Here is a 19,100-nt window from a genome sequence, read left to right as displayed (position 1 = left end):
GGTCAGTTTACAAAGTTGTAGTCCTATTTGATCTCTAAGAGAAGACTGCTCCATAAAATATCAGGGTTGTACAAAAGCCCCATCACTTTCCATTTTTCCTTTTGTACAAACCACATGCTAAGTTAGGTACAAAAGGACTACCTTCAGCCCCTCTCCTACTCTGGGCAGAAACATTGTAGAAAAAAAGAACATAGAGTTATTCTAGAGGTTACTAAAGTTAAACCACCACCACCCACAATAAACTAATATACATGAATGCACAATTGGAAAAGAGGTTCCAACAGGTTATTGGAAGCCTCAATAATTTTGAGATTTTTAAACTCAAAGTTGGCATGCAATGCAGAGAGGGAAGCAGCTCTGGCTTTGCCATAAAAAAAATCCTTTGCCTTTTACCAAATAATGTCCCTACAAAGTGAGGGAAAAAAGAGAAAGTAAGAAAATGTCAACTTTTAGATTGGGATTAGTTGCACTCTGATGAAATTGATTAATTTTCAATAAATAAACTAACTCAAGTGTTTTCTATATCCTAGAAATGGAAATTCTTTGTCATCCCATGAACAGGAAGAGCAATTTTCCCTTTTACTAAACTTCGCATAACCAGTGTAGCAATCACAAACCAGGAAAAATTAAGTATTCTTGTACTTTCTTCAAGTCCTGCTAAATTTGCACTAGTTGAGACCATTAATTTAAGCAGGGTGCCAAGAAGGCATCCAGGTATGAAGGTCTTTCTAGTAGAGAAATTTTTCCATTAAGGCATGGTATAAACTCACCCAGTTTATCGCACAACTGATTAAAAGAACTTTTTGCTTTCTACAGCTCTTCCCTGAAAAATTTAGGTTGTGTCTTCCAAGACAAACACACATCCCTTAACTAATGTATGGAAATATTCATTTCCATCCCGTTAATTGAATAATTGGGGAGGGGGGACATACAATAGAAGGAAGGGCCCAGTAACTAGGTTTAGCATCCTGGTAGGTCAAGAAGCACCTTAGATATTTTTTTCCCCAGAAAAGTTAACTCCACTGACTAGTGACAACCCTACAAAAATTAACCCTACCAAGTAAATCTGTTCTTATAAAATGAAAACCTTTTATCCCACAGTATAACCCCATCACAAAAATAAACACTCGAATTTAATTGGAAAACACTTTGACAATATCAAAAGATCCTTTGAAAATCCTGTAAGCCAAACCTTAAAAATCTAATAGAATATCAAGCCTAGGAAAAAGCTGTTTTTTTAACAGCACAAAAGGTAATATTTTATGAAATCTTATCCTCCTCTTCTTCTCTTTTCTGACACTGTGTATGTGATCAACCTTCCAAGAAGGGATGCTTCAGTGAAAAAAAGCAAATTGCTTAATTTAAGTTGCCTAACAAAGATGCAGAGAATAACAAATTTTGGAAAAGTCACAGATAAAGGAAAATAGCTATGGAAACAAAACAAGACAAATTCAGAGGCACATCAGCTTCTGACACACCTGAGGAATTAGTTCTCCAGTCAATACTCCCTCCCTTGAGGAGTTAAACTAATATCTTAATTTGCTGGGGGAAAAAGTCCTCAACATGATCTCCAAGAAGCTCAATAACTGCTGTGAGGAAGAATTTTTAATGAGAAGAATGAAATTGCCTGCCACTTTTCTCATGTCCTAATTAAAACTCTGAGGCGAGATTATGGCTTATAGATCACAAACAGTTCTTACTCAGTTTGTTAAAGCTAAAAGCTCATGTTTTAAAATGCAAGCATGTCCTTCAAATGAAGGAATATATTGAAAGGTCTCACTTCTCTCTCCCCAAAGCAGATCTCTGAGCACACTGGAATAGCATGAAATCCTTAAAAATTTTTTTTCAACGCTTTCTCTGATAACTCAGACTCAAGCCTGGTTAAATCATTCATTAAAAGGGATTTCTCCTTTTTGTAGATCTGATGTAAACCTGAGGTAGGGGCTTTTGATCTGCTATAATCCACAGCGAAAATAAACACTTTACAAGAGAAAACTTACCCAAGCAACTATTTCCAACAGAGTCAACCAATGCTGAGAAATCTGTGAGGGCAAATCCTGCCCATTTTTTACCAAGAAAGTTGTACCTTGGTTTTCCCTACCTTTGCCTGTTCTAAATGTTCCTGGCTGGATTCTCTCCTCTGACTTCCAACCCTGGGGCAAATCCCGGTTGCTACCAAGGAAGGGAGTTCACCCGTTCACACAGCCGCCCCGGGAAACCCCAAGACCAGCACTCTTATTTATCTCTTTGGTGGAGGCGGGCTGACTTGGGCCAGTCTTTTGCCTCTAACCCGCGGAGACACGCCACAGTTTGGAGGGTAAACCCTAACTGACCCTAAAAGGAGAAACTGCCAATATTTCTTGTCCAGGTTCTGGGATTTGAGGGAGGGAGGGAGAAAAAGGAGGGAAGAGTTTAAGGGCTTTATCTCTGAAGGCACCAGTGCAGTAGCATTTAAGTTTCAAGCCTGGGGGATATGGAGTATCACCAGGAGGCGAAGATTTTAGGTGGCTGGGGGAGTTGTCCATGAATCTGGAAGGGCACTCACCTGCACCCCGGGCGCGCAGCGGGGATTCGGGAAGCACAGTAGGGATTCGGAGTGCGCAGGTCAAATCTTTGGCAGGCAGGGAGCCCCAGGGAGGGCTCCAGATTTAGGGCGGCCCTTTCCATGGGACATTACTAAGGACTCCCAGGGGGAGTCGGCATGTTCCCGCGGGTTAGAGAGGATAGATACCCTAGACCGCACATGGATTCTGGGCCCTGGGCTGAAGGGCGACATTTCTGGGAGGAGGAACTTACCGCATGTCCCCGTAAGGTCCAGAGTAGCTCTCCATCCAGGGGCCCATCTCGCTTTTGACACAACTGGGGCTGGGGTAGGGTACTCTGCTCACCACGCCGCCGGGGTACCACACATCGGGTGGGGCAAAGTCGCCTTCCTGGCCCGCCAGCCCCTGAGGTGGCCGAGTGTAGCCATAGGGAGCTACAGCTCCCGCCTCACCGCCTGCGTTGCCGCCACTACCACCGCCACAGGGCCCATACAACTGGCTTTCTTCGGCTGTAAAAAGAGTGTGCCAGGAAGAGGAGGCGGCGGCTGAAGGCGAACCAGAACCTGGTCCCGCTGCACCACCGCCGTGCGGACTCGCCAGGTCCCCATAGCGGCATTGTGCCGCCGCGGCTGCCCAGGCGCTGCCGTAGTCCAGCGGGTTCTCCAGCTTGATGCGGGTATGGGGATGGGGAGGCGGCGGAGGGGGAGGAGGCCCAGCCAGGGCCAGTGGAAAGTTGTAGTAGTCGCGACTCTGGTAAGCTGTTGCCTCGTCCAGTGCTCCAGACTTGTAGAGAGACAGGGTGGACGGCAGCTCAAGAGTCCCGGAGCCCCCAGCCTCGCCGCTGCCTGAACAGCCCAGGGTCTCGCCATCCGGCCCTTTAGCGTAACCTCCTTTGAAAGGGGAATAGTCCGCAGACTCTTCAGTGTCTTTGCCTGGGCCTTCGTCCAGCAAAGAACCTTTGCATTCAGCCAGCGGGGCGCAAGGAGTGGGACGTACAGCGGGTGGGCCTCCCAGAAGTGGGGCGTACATGCAACCCCCCCGAAGCTGTTCCCCAGGACTCAGATGCTCCAACGCCTCCACACCCAAGCCCATGGACACCGACACCGCCTTACACAACTCCTTGGCGCTATCTGAGATGGTCGAAGTGCCCCCTAAATAACTGTCCTTGGAGGAGATGGGAGCCCCAGCGGCCTCCCTCGCTCTTCCACTGCTGCTGCTGCTACTGCCTTCAGATGTCGCCTCCTGCTGCTGCTGAAGGAGTTGCATGATGCCGGTCTCGCTCAGGATGTCTTTAAGGTCGGTGGAGCAGCTGCTTAATCCCGGGAAAGTGGGGCCCAGCAGGGACAACGTGGATGGGGCAGCTGAGTCATCCTCCTCCGGAGGTGCTGGCGGCTGCTGCGGCAGCCCCTTGCCGGCGGCCGCGGCGGCTCCTGGCTCTGGGATGCAGCCGCTCTCGGGGTGGCCCTCTGGGCCTGACTGCTGTTGTGAAGGCTGCTGCTCCTCGTCAAGGGCCAGGTAGCCTGTAGGTCCTCTGCTCTGGGTTTGGGGAGATCCATCCTCACCTTGCTGCTGCTGGCGGGGGCTGGTCTCCTGCTGCTGTTGTTGCTGCTGCTGCTGCAAACGGGCGCCGGGAGGTGCTGCGCTCGCGGCCTCAGGGTGCCGGGGACCCGGGCTCTGGATCACTTCGCGCACGCTCTGGAACAGGTTCTGGAAAGCTCCTCGATAGGTCTTGGACGGCGGCCGGGGATAGACCCTCCCCAGCCCTAACTGCACCTCCATCCTTGAACCTGGATGAATCTTCCACCTAATTACCTTACCCTACCTTCTCTTCTCTTGCTCAGAAGAGTTCAACAGGCTGCTATGCAGTAGCCAGTGCAGTTAGCTGCCCACCTGCGGGAACCTCCTGGGAAGGAAACTTGCAGGAGCAACAACGCAAAAGCGCTCTGACAGCCTCAAAGTCTTGTGTAGAGGAAAACACGCGCTGAACACGACCTGCCCTGTTAGGCTCACAGTCTATCTCTGAAAACTTGGAGGGTGCTTTCAAAAGATGCTCAAATCTTGAAGAAGAGGGGAAAAAAGGAAAACTCTTCTGCTTCCAAAGTCAGTTTCCACTGAAGCAGATGCAAATAACCTGTTTTTGTTGTTATTTGCTACTGAAGGGCTGCCTGCCTTTTCATTTTTTGATCCCTGGCTTCGTGACCTGGGGGTGAAGCGGCAGTGGCAGGAGGATAGGGAGTAGAGAGAACCAGGGGGCCGCCCCGCGTGCCGCCTAACCAGCAAGGTCCAGGCTGCAGTGCTGAAGCCGCTCCCTGGTCGCTGGGCTCCCAGGGCTGTCTTTGCAACGTGCAACTAGCTCGCCAGCTCGCAGCCAAAGGGAGTTACCTCTCTGCAAACTCCGGCTGGCCCCGCTGGGCCAGCGGTGGGGGGGGGGGGGGTAGTTGCAGAGAGGCGCGGGCAGGGGCAGCAGCCGGAGAGGAGACCCTGGGGGAGGGGGCGGGGTGGAAAGGAAGGAGGACAAAGGCAGCCGTCAGTCTTATCCGACACTTTGCTCGCTTCTTCTGAGCCTCTAGCAGCTTTTATTTATTTATTTTTTCTTTATTTAAATTGTTTAATTTCATGGTAAGTACTTTCATGTTTTGCCTAAATAATATTCAGTTTTTTACATGTATTTTTTTTATCATTTTATTGAGATATATTCACATACCACACAGTCATACAAAACAAATCATACATTCGATTGTTCACAGTACCATTACATAGTTGTATATTCATCACCTAAATCAATCCCTGACACCTTCATTAGCACACACACAAAAATAACAAGAATAATAATTAAAGTGAAAAAGAGCAATTGAAGTAAAAAAGAACACTGGGTACCTTTGTCTGTTTGTTTCCTTCCCCTATTTTTCTACTCATTCATCCATAAACTAGACAAAGTGGAGTGTGGTCCTTATGGCTTTCCCAATCCCATTGTCACCCCTCATAAGCTACATTTTTATACAATTGTCTTCGAGATTCATGGGTTCTGGGTTGTAGTTTGATAGTTTCAGATATCCACCACCAGCTACCCCAATTCTTTAGAACCTAAAAAGGGTTGTCTAAAATGTGCGTAAGAGTGCCCACCAGAGTGACCTCTCGGCTCCTTTTGGAATCTCTCTGCCACTGAAGCTTGTTTTATTTCCTTTCACATCCCCCTTTTGGTCAAGAAGATGTTCTCCATCCCACAATGCCAGGTTTCTACATTCCTCCCCGGGAGTCATATTCCACGTTGCCAGGGAGATTCACTCCCCTGGGTGTCTGATCCCACGTAGAGGGGAGGGCAGTGATTTCACCTTTCAAGTTGGCTTAGCTAGAGAGAGAGGGCCACATCTGAGCAACAAAGAGGCATTCGGGAGGAGGCTCTTAGGCACAATTATAGGGAGGCCTAGCCTCTCCTTTGCAGCAACCGTCTTCCCAAGGGTAAAACCTATGGTAGAGGGCTCAACCCAGCAAACCACCAGTCCCCTATGTCTGTGGTCATGTTAGCAACCATCGAGGTGGGGTAGGCCAATACCCCTGCATTCTCCACAGGCTCCTCAAGGGGGCACTACATATTTTTTTCCTTGTTTTTCTTTTTTTTTTTTTTTTTAACTTTCCTTTCTTTTTTAAATCAACTGTATGAAAAAAAAATTAAAAAAAAAACATACAATAAAAGAACATTTCAAAGAGACCATAACAAGGGAGTAAGAAAAAGACAACTAACCTAAGATAACTGCTTAACTTCCAACCTGTTCCTACTTTACCCCAAGAAAGTTACCTAATATAGCAACATTTCTGTGAACTTGTTCCTACTATACCCATCAGAAATTAACAGACCATAGTCATTCCTTTTAAAAACTTCACCGAAAAGGAAAGGGCAGCTCTGGGGCTGCGGCTTCGAAGCCGCCGCTCTGCAAGAGGCGTAAGCTGCCACTAGAGCCGAGCTGGAGTTGGCGAGGTGCATCCCTTCAGCAACCGTCCGGCACTGGGTCGGCTAACTCCGTCGCCTTCCCTCGGTCACCTCCTCTGCATTCAAGCTTGCTCCGGACCCTCCGGCTGGCTCTCTGGGCAAACCGGCTCCCCGGGATCTCGGAGAGGAAGCTGGGAGGTGGAGAGCAAAAGCAACAGTTTGCAAATCGGGTCCCGCCCCCGCCGGGCCGGCCTCCCTGCCTTCCCACCTCTTTTCTCCCTTCCCTCCCCTTTCCTTTTCTCCCCTCCCCTCACCGCGCACAAACGCTGGGTGGCTTTGGAGAAACAAGTGCTGGCGCAACGTGGGTGAGGGCAAAAGAGGCTTCCTCCAGCACTGGAGGACCCTTGCTCCTTGACTATCTCCTTCTCTCCTAGACCCGAGTTTAGGCGCCAGGGCTGAAGATTTAACCCTGAGCTTTATTTCAGGACGGCGCTACCCAAGAGCCTAGAGGCCACTCTGGCTAGATTTGGTTCTGAAGCCCAGTCTCAGAATGGACGCTGCGAGAGGGGAAGAGGGAGGGAGCTAGGGAGGTAGGGAAGACGGTTCGAGTACCTGCACCTAAGAGTTATGAAGGCTTCTGTTCCTGCTGATGGGGACATGCATTTGGGAGGGTCTCCTGCAAATGGAGGAGCAAGCTATGGTCAAGCCAGCATACATTTGCTGAAACTTTGGAGATTCCTCCATAGGGGTAGATGGGGCCCTATTGCAGAATTCCAGTTGCTCTAGGAACCCTCCGCCCTGGAACCAGGGATTATCTCTTCCCTCTTCTTTTCCATTCTTCTTATCTGGAGTTGCCTCCAACCATGCACTTCTCACCTATCCAGACATTCAAAGGCAAAATCATCCAGACAATCAGGCAAACACACAAAGACTAGAAACACTTGCCATATGTATAAATGGACCCTCAATTTTGTCCAAGGCTTTGCAAAACCATTTGTTTCTATACAGGCCCTTGATTTTCCAATCTGTCCTTGCATACTTTAAGCTTGTGAAAAGCACTGTTAAGGAATAGAGCCTACCTACATATGGTTATTTTCCTCCTTTTGCTGAACAGCCAGGAGTGGAAGGTGATGTAGGGTACTATAACTGCTCCTTTGTGGGGAAGGTCCCATAGCCCCTATGAAATGGAATGGCAGTGGAAGTGCAGAGGAAATGATAGGGTGCCAAGAGAAGATTTATAAGGAATGAGACATCCTTTTATGTCAGCAGGAGCTCTGGGCCTCCCTACCTTTTAAAGTCCTTAGACCTCTAGATGTGGGCAGGATCGGTCTGTCCCAGAGGGCACATAAACATTTTTGCCTGGGCCTCTTCTAATTTTTACAAGCTTCTACAGAGGAAGGCAGGGATGTAGCTTTATCTTGTGCACAGCAGAGCATCATGGACTTTTATTTACCCTGAACAAAGGAGGTAATTCAATGCTAAAGGAAGGGAAGAATGAGCAGAATCTGCTCTATTTTGCAGGTGGAGATGCTGAAGCAAGGCATAATTTGAGTTTGCTCTATGTTCCATATTAGTAGAATCTAATCTTGTCTTCCATCCCATTGCTGTTTAGCTAGATGCATCAATCTCATGGGCACTTGGGAAAAGGGCTATAAATGAGTGAGGAGTCCCTTTATAAGCTCGCTTAACTTCTTTGGAGGTGAAAATTTATCCCTTGGGATTTTAATGGCTGTAGCTCTGCCCGAACATACCTCAACCATAGCCCCTTTGTTGGTGAGGAATCTTACAATTCACTCCTTATGATTTAAAAAAAAAATTCTGATTAATAGAGATGTCAATTAAACTTTACTATAGCTAATTCTTGATTCCTTATTGTAATGGGGAACAGAAATATGTAATTGAAATGTACAGATACTTTGAAAACCTTATTCAAATCGTTAATCACAGCTCCAATCCCACCAAGCTTTAAACTAGGATTGATCAAAGGGAACTAAGTTGGCTGGCAGGTTGGTAGAATAGAAACAGCACAGGTGAAAAGTTGGGCTACAGAATGGCAATGAATCCTGTTTTCTTCCTCAGCCTTAGTTTCTTGCTCTGTGAAATGGATGAAGGAGGAAGAAGAGATGATTATTAAGGTCTCTTCCAACACTGATAATTTAGGGTGCTGTAACTGACTTCAGTTTTCTTCTTACACTCAGTAGGGGGCAGTGAAGTGGCCAATGGGCAGGCATGAAGAGGGAAGTAAGAAGCAAAGAAACTTGAAAAAATTACACAAGGAAATAATTCTCTGAAGTTATCCTTTGAATAAATGTCAGCCCAACAGACATTCAAACCCAGGTCTGACAGCTTCCAAAGTTCATGTTGGTTCCATAGTACCAAAATGGTTTTTACAGTTTCCTCATTAGAAAATTGTGGCCAGTAATACCTACCCTCATAATGCTGATATGGCAATTAAAAGAGAGAATGTGTGTGGGAAACTTTTAAACAGAAAAGAATTCTATAAATCTGAAGGTTCATTTGGCTAGTTTTTATTTTCAAACATCATGCCATCAAAATTATATCATTATCAAGAGAGGTAAACTATTGTGAGCATATTAGAGGAATATGCTTTATTTGAACTCTGAATGCCCATTCTCAAATCCTATTTTCCTCTCAATCAAGAGGCACTGTTGATTGTACTCAATTGGTTCAGAATTTTGGGGGAAGGGGTGAAGAAAAAGTTTTGGTAATGGATGAAGGTGATGGTAGCATAACATTGTGAACATAATTAACAACACTGAATTATATATTTGAATGTTGTTAAAAGGGAAAATTTTACATTGTATATATGTTACTAGAATAAAAATATTAAAAAATAGAACTGTTTAACACAAACAATGTACCCTAATGTAAACTATGGACTATGTAGTTAATAGTACAATCATAATAATATTCTTTCATCAGTTGTAACAAACATACCACACTAATGCAAGGTATTAATAGTGTGTGGGGGTTATATGGGAACTCTGTATTTTCTACAGTGTTTTTCTGTAAACCTAAAAATTCTCCCATAAAAAGTTATATAAAAAAAAGACATGGTTGAAAAACATTATATAAAAGTCAGTGTTTGTACCAGCTTCCTTCAACTTCTTTTTTTTTCCCAATTTTTAAAGGAATTCAAGTAAGTAACCAGCCATGTCCTCTCAGGATTGTCAAACTGAGGGTAAGTTTCTGCTGTGGGTTTCCTCAGCAATATCAAGGAGGCTTTGTTAACGGATCCCTAGCTCTTTGCTCAGAAAAGCCATAATGAGCTGTCCTTTAGAAAATGGTAGACATTTTCCAAATCCTGTGGGTTTTATTTCCTAAATATCTCACACATCTTCCCACTTCTTTTCATCTCTGTTGCTGTCAACCTAGTTTAAGGCACCATCCTTTCTCACCTGGATCATTGCAAACGGTCCTCCATCCACTCTTAACTTGCTTAGAATCAGGTCATCATTGAGCAGCCAGAGGGATTTTCCAACAGACTTATTAAGTTATAATTGACATACAATAGCCTACACATATTTAAAGAGTACCAATTGGTAAGGTTTCAAACATGCACGCACTCATGAAACCATCACCCAGCCAAGATCATGAACATATCCATCACCCCCAATAGTTTCTTTCTGTCTCTTTGTACTTTCTCCCTCCAGCCCTGTCTGTGCTCCACCACCCACCCCACCCCATCCCCGGGCAAACACTGATCTGCTTTCTGTCATTATAGGTTACTTTTTGGTTTCTATAATTTTAAATCAATGGAATCATATAATATGCACTCTTTTTTTAGGGGAGGGAGGACTGGTGTCTTTTACTCAACATAATTCCTTTGATATCCACCCAAGTTGTTATATGTATCAGTAGTTCATTCTTCTTTAATGCTGAATAGTATTTAATTGCATGGATGTACCACAATTTATTTATCCATTTGCTTGTTGATGGACATTTCGGTTCTTTCCAGTTTTATGCTATTATGAGTAATGTTGCTATGAAAATTCATACACAAGTAGTTGGATGGATATATGCTTTCAATTTTCTTGGATAAATACTTAGGGGAATGGATGGGGCATAGGGTAAGTGTATTTATCTTTTTAAGAAATTGCCAAACTGTCTTCCAAAGTGGTTATACAGTTTTACACTCCCCCTAGCAAATGAGAATTCCAGTTTCATCACATCCTCACCAATATTTGGTTCGATCGTTTTTAATTTTAGACATTCTAATTAGATGTATAGTGGTATCTTACTTAATTTGCATTTTGTTAGTGTATAATGATGAACATGTTTCATGTGCTTATTTTCCATTTCTGTATGTTCTTTGATGAAATGTCTTACTCAAATCTTGTGCCCATTTTTTAAATTGTGCTGTTTTGTTTTCTTATTATGGAGTTTTGAGAATTACTTATATATTCTGGATTCTTTATCAGAAATATGACTTGCAAATATTTTCTCTCAGTCTGTAATTTGTCTTCATTGTTTTATCAGTGTCCTCTGAAGAGCAGAAGGTTTACATTTTTATGATTTCTAATTTAATAATTTGTTCATTTATAGATTATACTTTTGGTGACGTAACTAAGAAATACTTTTCTAATCCAGGATCACAAGATTGTCTCCCATGTTTTCTTCTAGAAGCTGGATAGATTTTGGTTTACATTTAGGTCTATGATCCATTTTGAGTTAATTTTCACATATAGATATCTGATTATTTTGTATATAGATTTCCTATTTTATAGCATCATTTGTTGAAAAGACTATCCTTTCTCATTTAATTGCTTTTGCACCATAGCCAATAAACAGTTGTCAATATATGTGTGTGTAGAGAGATCTTTTTGAAAGTTGAATCTGATCATTTTATTCCTCTATTTCTATCCTGTCACTGGCTTCCCATTCCTCTTCGCATTAAAGTCCAAATCTTTAACCTGACCCTACATAATTTGGCATCTGTCCACCTCTCTGACTTCATTTCGTATTTCTTTTCCACCTCCTTTCTAAGCTCCATTCACACTGTTCTTTATTCGGTTACTCAAATGCCCTATAGTCCTTCCTGCCATTATATATGCTGTTCCCTCTACCTGAAATACTGGCTGTCTTTCTCCCTATTCATTCAGTTAACTCCTATACATGTCACCACATCCAGTTAGTTCCTATACATATCACCACTCCAAGGAAACCTTACTGGACCTTCCAGCCCTACCCCCACCCCACCCTTTAACATGCTTTAGTAACACCCAGTATTTCTCCTTTTGAGGACTTCTTAAAAAATTAAATATTAATTATTCATTTAGTTTTTAAATATCTGTTTTCCTCACTAAACTGTCAGTTTCCTGAAAGCAGGGACCATATTGCTTTTTGTTCACCATTGACTCCTTAGGACTCAGCACAGTGTGGCACATGGAAGGTGCTCAATAAATATCTGTTGAATAAATGCCTGGTTTCTATTTTTATAGGATTAAGCTTCTATTTCCAAACTGAGATTTTACCTTTGGGGGTTTACAAAAACTACTGTGGTTTCAGTGTGCTTAGAAATATTATAGACCTCTCCTCAGCCTAGAATCAAAATATAAAATCCCTCCAACGAACATTTTTTAAGCACTTACTATTTGCCAGGCTCTATGCTAGACACTTGGGATTCATTGACAAATAGGAGACTGTGGATCTTGCCTTTGTGGAACTCAATCATGGTCTAGGAATGAGAGTAAAGAATCATAAATAACAAAATTTGAGTTGGGCTAGAAATGAGGAGTGGGGCTTATGGAATATCCCTGAATTCTTGCCTCTGCTAATTTTTGGATGCCTGCTATTTCCTCCACTTTGAGGGTTATGAAGGACTACTTTTTCATCTCATATTTTCTTCCTGCCCCTCAATGTTAGTGCTTCTGTTTCATCTTCTCCTTTTCCATAGCTGTACTCCTAACATTTCTCCTTACCACCCTCTTCCAGGCCATCTTCAACAGAATCAGAAACAGAGGGTTCTTTCTAAAAAGACAACTCTGATAACATCTTTCCTCTGCTCTATAACCTTCAGTTGCCTACACCAGGGGTTTCAAACCTAAATGCTTCTAGGTAACAAAAATAAAGAGCACCTGGTATTGGAAATACAAAGGGTGGGGCTGTGACCAAAGAGCAGATGCCCCATATAAAGGAGCCAGTCACCACTCAGCTCTAACTAGTTGTTGCCAGGCAGGAATGCATTATTAGTGTCTCAGATGTTCCATTATTTTCAAGAACAGCATTCCAGATTTTAATGTGAAATCTCCTGATATTTTTTAAAGTTGGCAACTATTCAATTGGCTCAGAAACATCATGCAGGCCAGCCCTCTGCAGGCCAAACAAAACACTTCTGTGGACAAGTTCATGGGCTGCCAATCTGCAACTTCTGGTTTGCAGGTTCAAGTCCAAGTTCCATAGGCTGGCTTCTAAAGTCCATTACTGTTAGATCCCAATTTGTCTCTCCAGCCTCTTTTCCTACCTCTTCCTCCTGACACGCGCCACCGCTTCAGCTGCATTAGACTTCTTGGGCTCCCTTTGAATGTACCTACATTCTCAGGCCTGCCTACCTTTATATCATGCTCTTCCCTTCTACTGGAATGTTATTCTCTCCCTTCCCTTATGACCAAATTCAACCTATCTTTCAAAATACAGCTCAAATGTTCAGTTCTCTGGGAAACGTTCCTGGATTTATTAATCATAATTAATTTATGTAACACTTTATTCTTATCTCTTTTAGAATACTTACCACAATAGTATATGCATCCTAATTAGATATATACATATCTTCCTCCTGCCCCCACCTTGTACATTGCCATTCATTATTTTTTATTTGTTCCACAAATGTATACAGTTATTAATGTATGCTGGCCATTTTGCTAGGCAAAGGGACTAAGAGCTCTAAATGTTCTATTTTACCAAAATATAGGTATAGAATGTTAAATGCAAGCAAATTAAAAAATTGGAATAAGAGAGAGGTTTCGTCACACCTCTTCCATTTGACTTCTAACGTTGATAATTCACAAGAATTATCCACAAGGAATCTGCTGTGATATACTGTCATTACAGGACCTGGATAATTACTTACCTTTGTATAAGAAACCCAGGGAGTAGGGATTATCCCCCCATTTAATTGAGGAGGAAACTGAAGTTCAAAAATGTTAATTGATTTGTCCATGGTCAGCCAGCTGGTAGGAGGCAGGGATGGTACTATGAACTTAGGTGTTCTTTTACAAACAATTTATCTCTTGCCTCAGCTGCCTTGCTGATGTCAAAGTATGGTGAGGTGCCCTGTCCATCCCTAACATGTGGACCAAACATTAGGTGAGCTGTGGCATAACTTAATTAAATTGCTAGTATATCAAGGCATTTATAACAAAGCTTTACAGTTACATTGATGAAAAATAAACATTCTTCCCACTCCTTTATATGTTCTATGTGATCTTTGGCTAATCCCTTAACCATTCTGGGACTCCTTTTACTTATATGAAAAATAGAGTAATTTCCATCCTGGAAATAGATAATTTCCATCCTGCCAATTTGTTGTGGAAACCAAATAAAATAATGAATACAAACAAAATTTATAATGAGTTATTAAAATTATTGTTTGTCCATTATGTACCAATAAATATATAGCTTGTAATCCTTATAACAACTCTCCATGGGAAGTATTATGGTTTGCTGTTTTTCAGATTTTAAAGATGACTATATTGAGGCAGAGGTAGAGTTTGGGGCCTGTTCTGTTTGACAAAAAGAATACCATATTGCCTCTCAGGGATTAGGCAACAGTTAATTACTGGTATCATCTGTTTAGTGCTATTTACTTTTCAAAAGGCTTAAAGATATTCGATCCCAAGTTTAGGTGCCAGGGGTAACATTTGGGATTCAAAGTTTAAACTCCACATTTAAAAGGTTTCAAAACATGTGAAGCAGAGCTCAACAGTTGTAAATCATTTCAGCAAGAACTTTCTCCCTTCCCACACACCTCACCCTTCCCAGAAGAAAGTCTCTATCCCATTGTACTCTAGAAATGTCCTTGACAACATCCTTAGCTGAAAAACACATTTGCACATGGTTACATATGGGGGTTCTTGGCTCATAGTTATTTCATCTCCACCAGGTTCAGAGGAGAGTATTAGTAGCTGCCAAAATGGAAAATGACCATAAATCAGAGAAGAAATGTCACCTATAGGCCTTTAAGAATAGAGCATTCCGGAAAATTAGAGTAGAGGCCAAAAGATTCAAATGAGGCTACTGCTATCTTTCATAGTAGCCAAGCCTCCCTGTGGAGTTCAAAACTAGAATAGGTTTGCTGCAAGGAGAGGCTAAACCTGCTTATAATTGTACCTAAGTGTCTCCCCCCGAGTGCCTCTTTGTTGCTCAGATGTGGCCCTCTCTCTCTAGCTAAGCCACCTTGGCAGGTGAAATCGCTGCCCTCTCCCCTATGTGGGACCTGACTCTCAGTGGGGTAAATCTCCCTGGTAATTCAGGATATGATTCCTGGGGATGAAACTGGACAAGGCATCATGGGATTGAGAACATCTTCTTGACCAAAATGGGGATGCGAAATGAAATGAAATAAAGCTTCAGTGGCTGAGAGATTTCAAATGGAGTTGAGAGGTCACTCTGGTGGGCATTCTTATGCACTATATAGATAACACTTTTTAGGTTTTACTGTATTGGAATAGCTAGAATTAAATACTTGAAACTACCAAACTCCAACCCAGTAGCCTGGACTCTTGAAGACGATTGTATAACAATGTAGATTACAAAGGGTGACAGTGTGATTGTGAAAACCCTGTGGCTCGCACTCCCTTTATCCAGTGTATGGATGGATAAGTAGAAAAATGGGGACAAAAACAATGAAAAATAGGGTGGGATTAGGGGGATGATTTGGGTGTTCTTTTTTACTTTTATTTTTATTCTGATTCTGATTCTTTCTGGTGTAAGGAAAATGTTCAAAAATGTATTGGGGTGGTGAATGCATAACTATATGATGGTACTGTGAACAATTGGTTGTACACCATGGATGATTGTATGGTATGTGAATATATTTCAATAAAATTGAATTTAAAAAAAAGTAACAGAAAAAAATAAAAAAAAAAAACTAGAATAGGTGAATCACTGAATGACTGCCATAACATCCATATTATTTCTCTGGATTAACAAAAGGAAGATGGCTTCATCCATATCTCTGTGGTGTCTCCTTAGCTTTGCTCCCTGAAAGCATTAGTACTACCTGATCTTTCTACAGGAAACTGAGGTTCACAAAGGACATTTCCATATAATACCTTAGTCAGTCTTCATAGCAATTTTTGGAGTTAAGCAGAAAATACGTCATTGGTTTTGCTACACAGAAAAAATCCCAAGCATTTGAAAGCTGAAATGGCATGCCCAAGGTCATCCAGTTGCTCAGGTACAGAGAAATATGGAGCCAGCATTCTTTGTCGGAGTTCTTCCTTCCACACCAGCTTCTTTAGTGATTAACCCCCATCACAAGTGATCCTCATCCACAAAGCCCCACCTTATTTGCAACTAACTGAAAACTTAAATCAATTTGAAATAGATATTTCTTGCAATTGGGACAAATTCTCTGGAGACCAGTTTACTGGCAGCAGCTTCTGGGTATAGGTGACAGTGAAGATACAAGGGAGTAACCCTGAGGATATGTTGGAGAAGGAGTCTAAAATCCTTTGCCACTGCCTTCCTTCACAAAGCCTCCTCAGAGAAGTATAACCTATCTTACGAGCCCCTGAGAAAATGCTCCTCACCCACCAGGTTTCACCCTGACCTAGGGCAGCTAACCTCTTAGAATATCATGAATCAACCTATGACTATCAAAGCATTCTTTAATTTCTGACTGCATTAAAATGTAAATCAATGAAAGGAAAGGGACATCATTTTCTCATACCTTGGAAAGTGGAGGTTTATTAATAGGAATCCTTACACTTTACCTAATGAATCACAGATAGTGTTCTGATATTAGTCAGTTGAAAATCTGTTACTTTATTTAGTTAGATGACTCAAGCGTGTGTATAATTTGTGAATTATGATGAAAAACCCCTAGAGAAAAGCAAAGAGTATCTTCCAACCGACCAAGACTAATTACATTCTGATAGAATTTCATGGGATACCAATTCTGATTGTTTTCCTTCCTGAATCAACTTAAATTTGAGACTACAGCAATCCAAATACAACAACAAAATACTAGCTAATCAACAATAGCCCCTTAGCAATAGTCTCCCATCCAACATTGCCATTCCTCAGTCACCTGCTTGCTGACACTGGCCAAAATACAATTGCTTTTGCTATGACACTATCAAGAAAACGTCTCTGCAAAGCTGTTAAAAGCAGCCCCTTGTCACAGATAGCAAACCAGGACAGGGGTATTGTGGTGCTTTGGAGTTAACATACCCCAGAAAAGCACATTCTTAGACTTTGGTCCATTCCTTTGAGTGTGAACTCTTGTAAATGGGACCTTTTGATGAGTCTACTTTAGTTAAATTGTGGCCCAGGTGAGTCAGGATGGGTGTTAATCCTATTATGAAGGCCTTATGGAGAAGGTCACAGAAAGAGAGAAGGCTACAGGGAACAACCAGAAGTTGGAAGTCAACAGAACAGAGAAGAGAAAGGAGAAGCTAGGAAAGGCTGCCATACATTGACAGGTGACAGAAAAACCAAGGACCAAGATCACTGGCAGCCAGCCCCAGAATGCCACAGTGTTCTGGAAGAAAGCATCGCTTTGATGATGCCTTGATTTTGGACTTCTCATAGCTTCAAAACTGTACACCAATAAATTCCTGCTGTTTAAGCCAACTCAGTAAGGCGATGCTTTCTTCTTGGACTGGGATTCTGGGTCTGGCTGCCAGCAACCCTTGGTTCTTGACTTTTCTGTCAAATGGCAATACATATGACAGCATCTTATTTCTCTTCCAGGAACTTTTGACTTTCAAATTCTTGCTTTCCGTGGCCTTCTCTCTAACTGCCTGAATTTCATTCTGCTTATAAGGGACTCAAGTAATAGGATTAAGACTCATCTTGATTGAGTTAGACCACACCTTAACTGGAGTAACCTTATCAATGGGTTCACACTCACAGGAATGGATTAAGTGTAAGAACATGTTTTCCTGGGGCACATAGCTCCATATTGCCACACTTACATTGTGTCCAGCCATTCCTCAAACTTCTTCATGGGAATTAATCATTTAATCCTCAAAATTCTATGAGAAAATTACTCTAATTACTCTCATTTTACACATTAGGAAAGGAAAGCTTAGAAAAGTACAGTAACTTGTTCATGTTCTTACAGTTACTAGGTGGTAGAGTTAGAATTGGAACCCCAGCAAGCTATCTCCAGAGGTTATGTTATCATATCAACTAAATGATATTTGCATATCATATTCATGGTTCTTCTCTCATTGTCAAAATGCACAGAAACTCTCAACAAGTTACTGATCATTTCTCAGCACTTACATGTGCTAGGCATCATGCTAAGCTCAAGAAGTTCACAATGTCAAAAGAAGAACCAAGCTCATCATTTCCAACACTAGTGGAATGGATTTTATCTTTTATTTCATTAAGCAATCAGAACAATTTGAACATATTTAGAGTTTTCAAAGCCTTTTTTCTTTCATCTAATCCTAACAACAACTCTAGATGTTCATCTGGGAAGGTATTTTTATTCTCATTTCACAGATGAGTAAACAGACTCAGAGAGTTTAAGTGACTTACTCAAGGTCACACAGCTTGAAAGTGATAAGCACAAGTTTCAAACATCTTATGACTTGTGATTTCTTTTTGTTCTAATTTTTTAGAGAAGTTGTGAGTTTACAGAACAATCATACATAAAATGCAGTATTCTCATATACCACCCCACCACCAACACCTTTAATTGTTGTGGAACATTTGTTACAATTGATGACAGCACATTTTAATAATTGTCCTATTTTTAACAGTACTTACCTGTGTTAAAATCATTGAAAGATTATTAAAGTAGTACTATTGACAATTGCCCATAGTTTAGGTGTATGTTTTTCTACATACCATCCTATTATTAACATCTTGTATTCGTGTCATACATCTGTTATAATTCATGGAAGAACATTCTTATACTATTAACTATAGTCTATCGTCTACAACAGGGTTCACTATGTTATTCAGTCTTATGTTTTAACTTCTAACTTTTATTTGAGTAACATATGTGACCTAAAGATTCCCCTTTTAACCACCTTAACATATATAATTGAGAGGTGTTAACTACACTCACAATAATGTGCTACCATCATAACCATCCATTTCCAAAACTTTGCAATCAGCCTAACTAGAAATTCTGTACAAATTAAGCATTAACTCCACATTCTCTAATCCCAATCTATCCCCTGATAACCCATATTCTAGATTCTAACTCTATGAGTTTGCTTATTATAATTAGTTCATATCAGTGAGGTCCTAAAATACTTGTCTTTTTTTGTCTGGCTTATGTCACTCAGCATAATGTCCTCAAGGTTCATTCATGTTGCTGCATGCATCAGGACTTCATTACTTTTTCTGGCTGAATAATATTCCATCGTATGTATATGCTACATTTTGTCTTTCCATTCATCAGCTGAGAGACACTTGGGTTGCTT

The 19,100-nt window shown here is 41.9% G+C and overlaps 1 protein-coding gene across 1 annotated transcript in view; it reads right to left on the bottom strand.

Annotated features, from left to right (window-relative positions):
- The window catches only part of AR (androgen receptor), a 196,028-nt gene extending 191,693 nt beyond the window's left edge, over positions 1 to 4,335 (bottom strand). Inside the window, exon 1 of the mRNA XM_037822338.1 lies at positions 2,797 to 4,335. Within this exon, the coding sequence (XP_037678266.1) occupies positions 2,797 to 4,322 (1,526 nt within the window). The 5' untranslated portion in view covers positions 4,323 to 4,335. The remainder of the gene's footprint in view (positions 1 to 2,796) is intronic.
- Positions 4,336 to 19,100: the final 14,765 nt, after the last annotated feature.

This window comes from Choloepus didactylus, chromosome X (assembly GCF_015220235.1).
Source record: "Choloepus didactylus isolate mChoDid1 chromosome X, mChoDid1.pri, whole genome shotgun sequence".
Classification (NCBI taxonomy): Eukaryota; Metazoa; Chordata; class Mammalia; order Pilosa; family Megalonychidae; genus Choloepus; species Choloepus didactylus.
The sequence above is the reverse complement of the archived record's forward strand: the minus strand, read 5'-3'. Positions and strand labels throughout refer to the sequence as shown.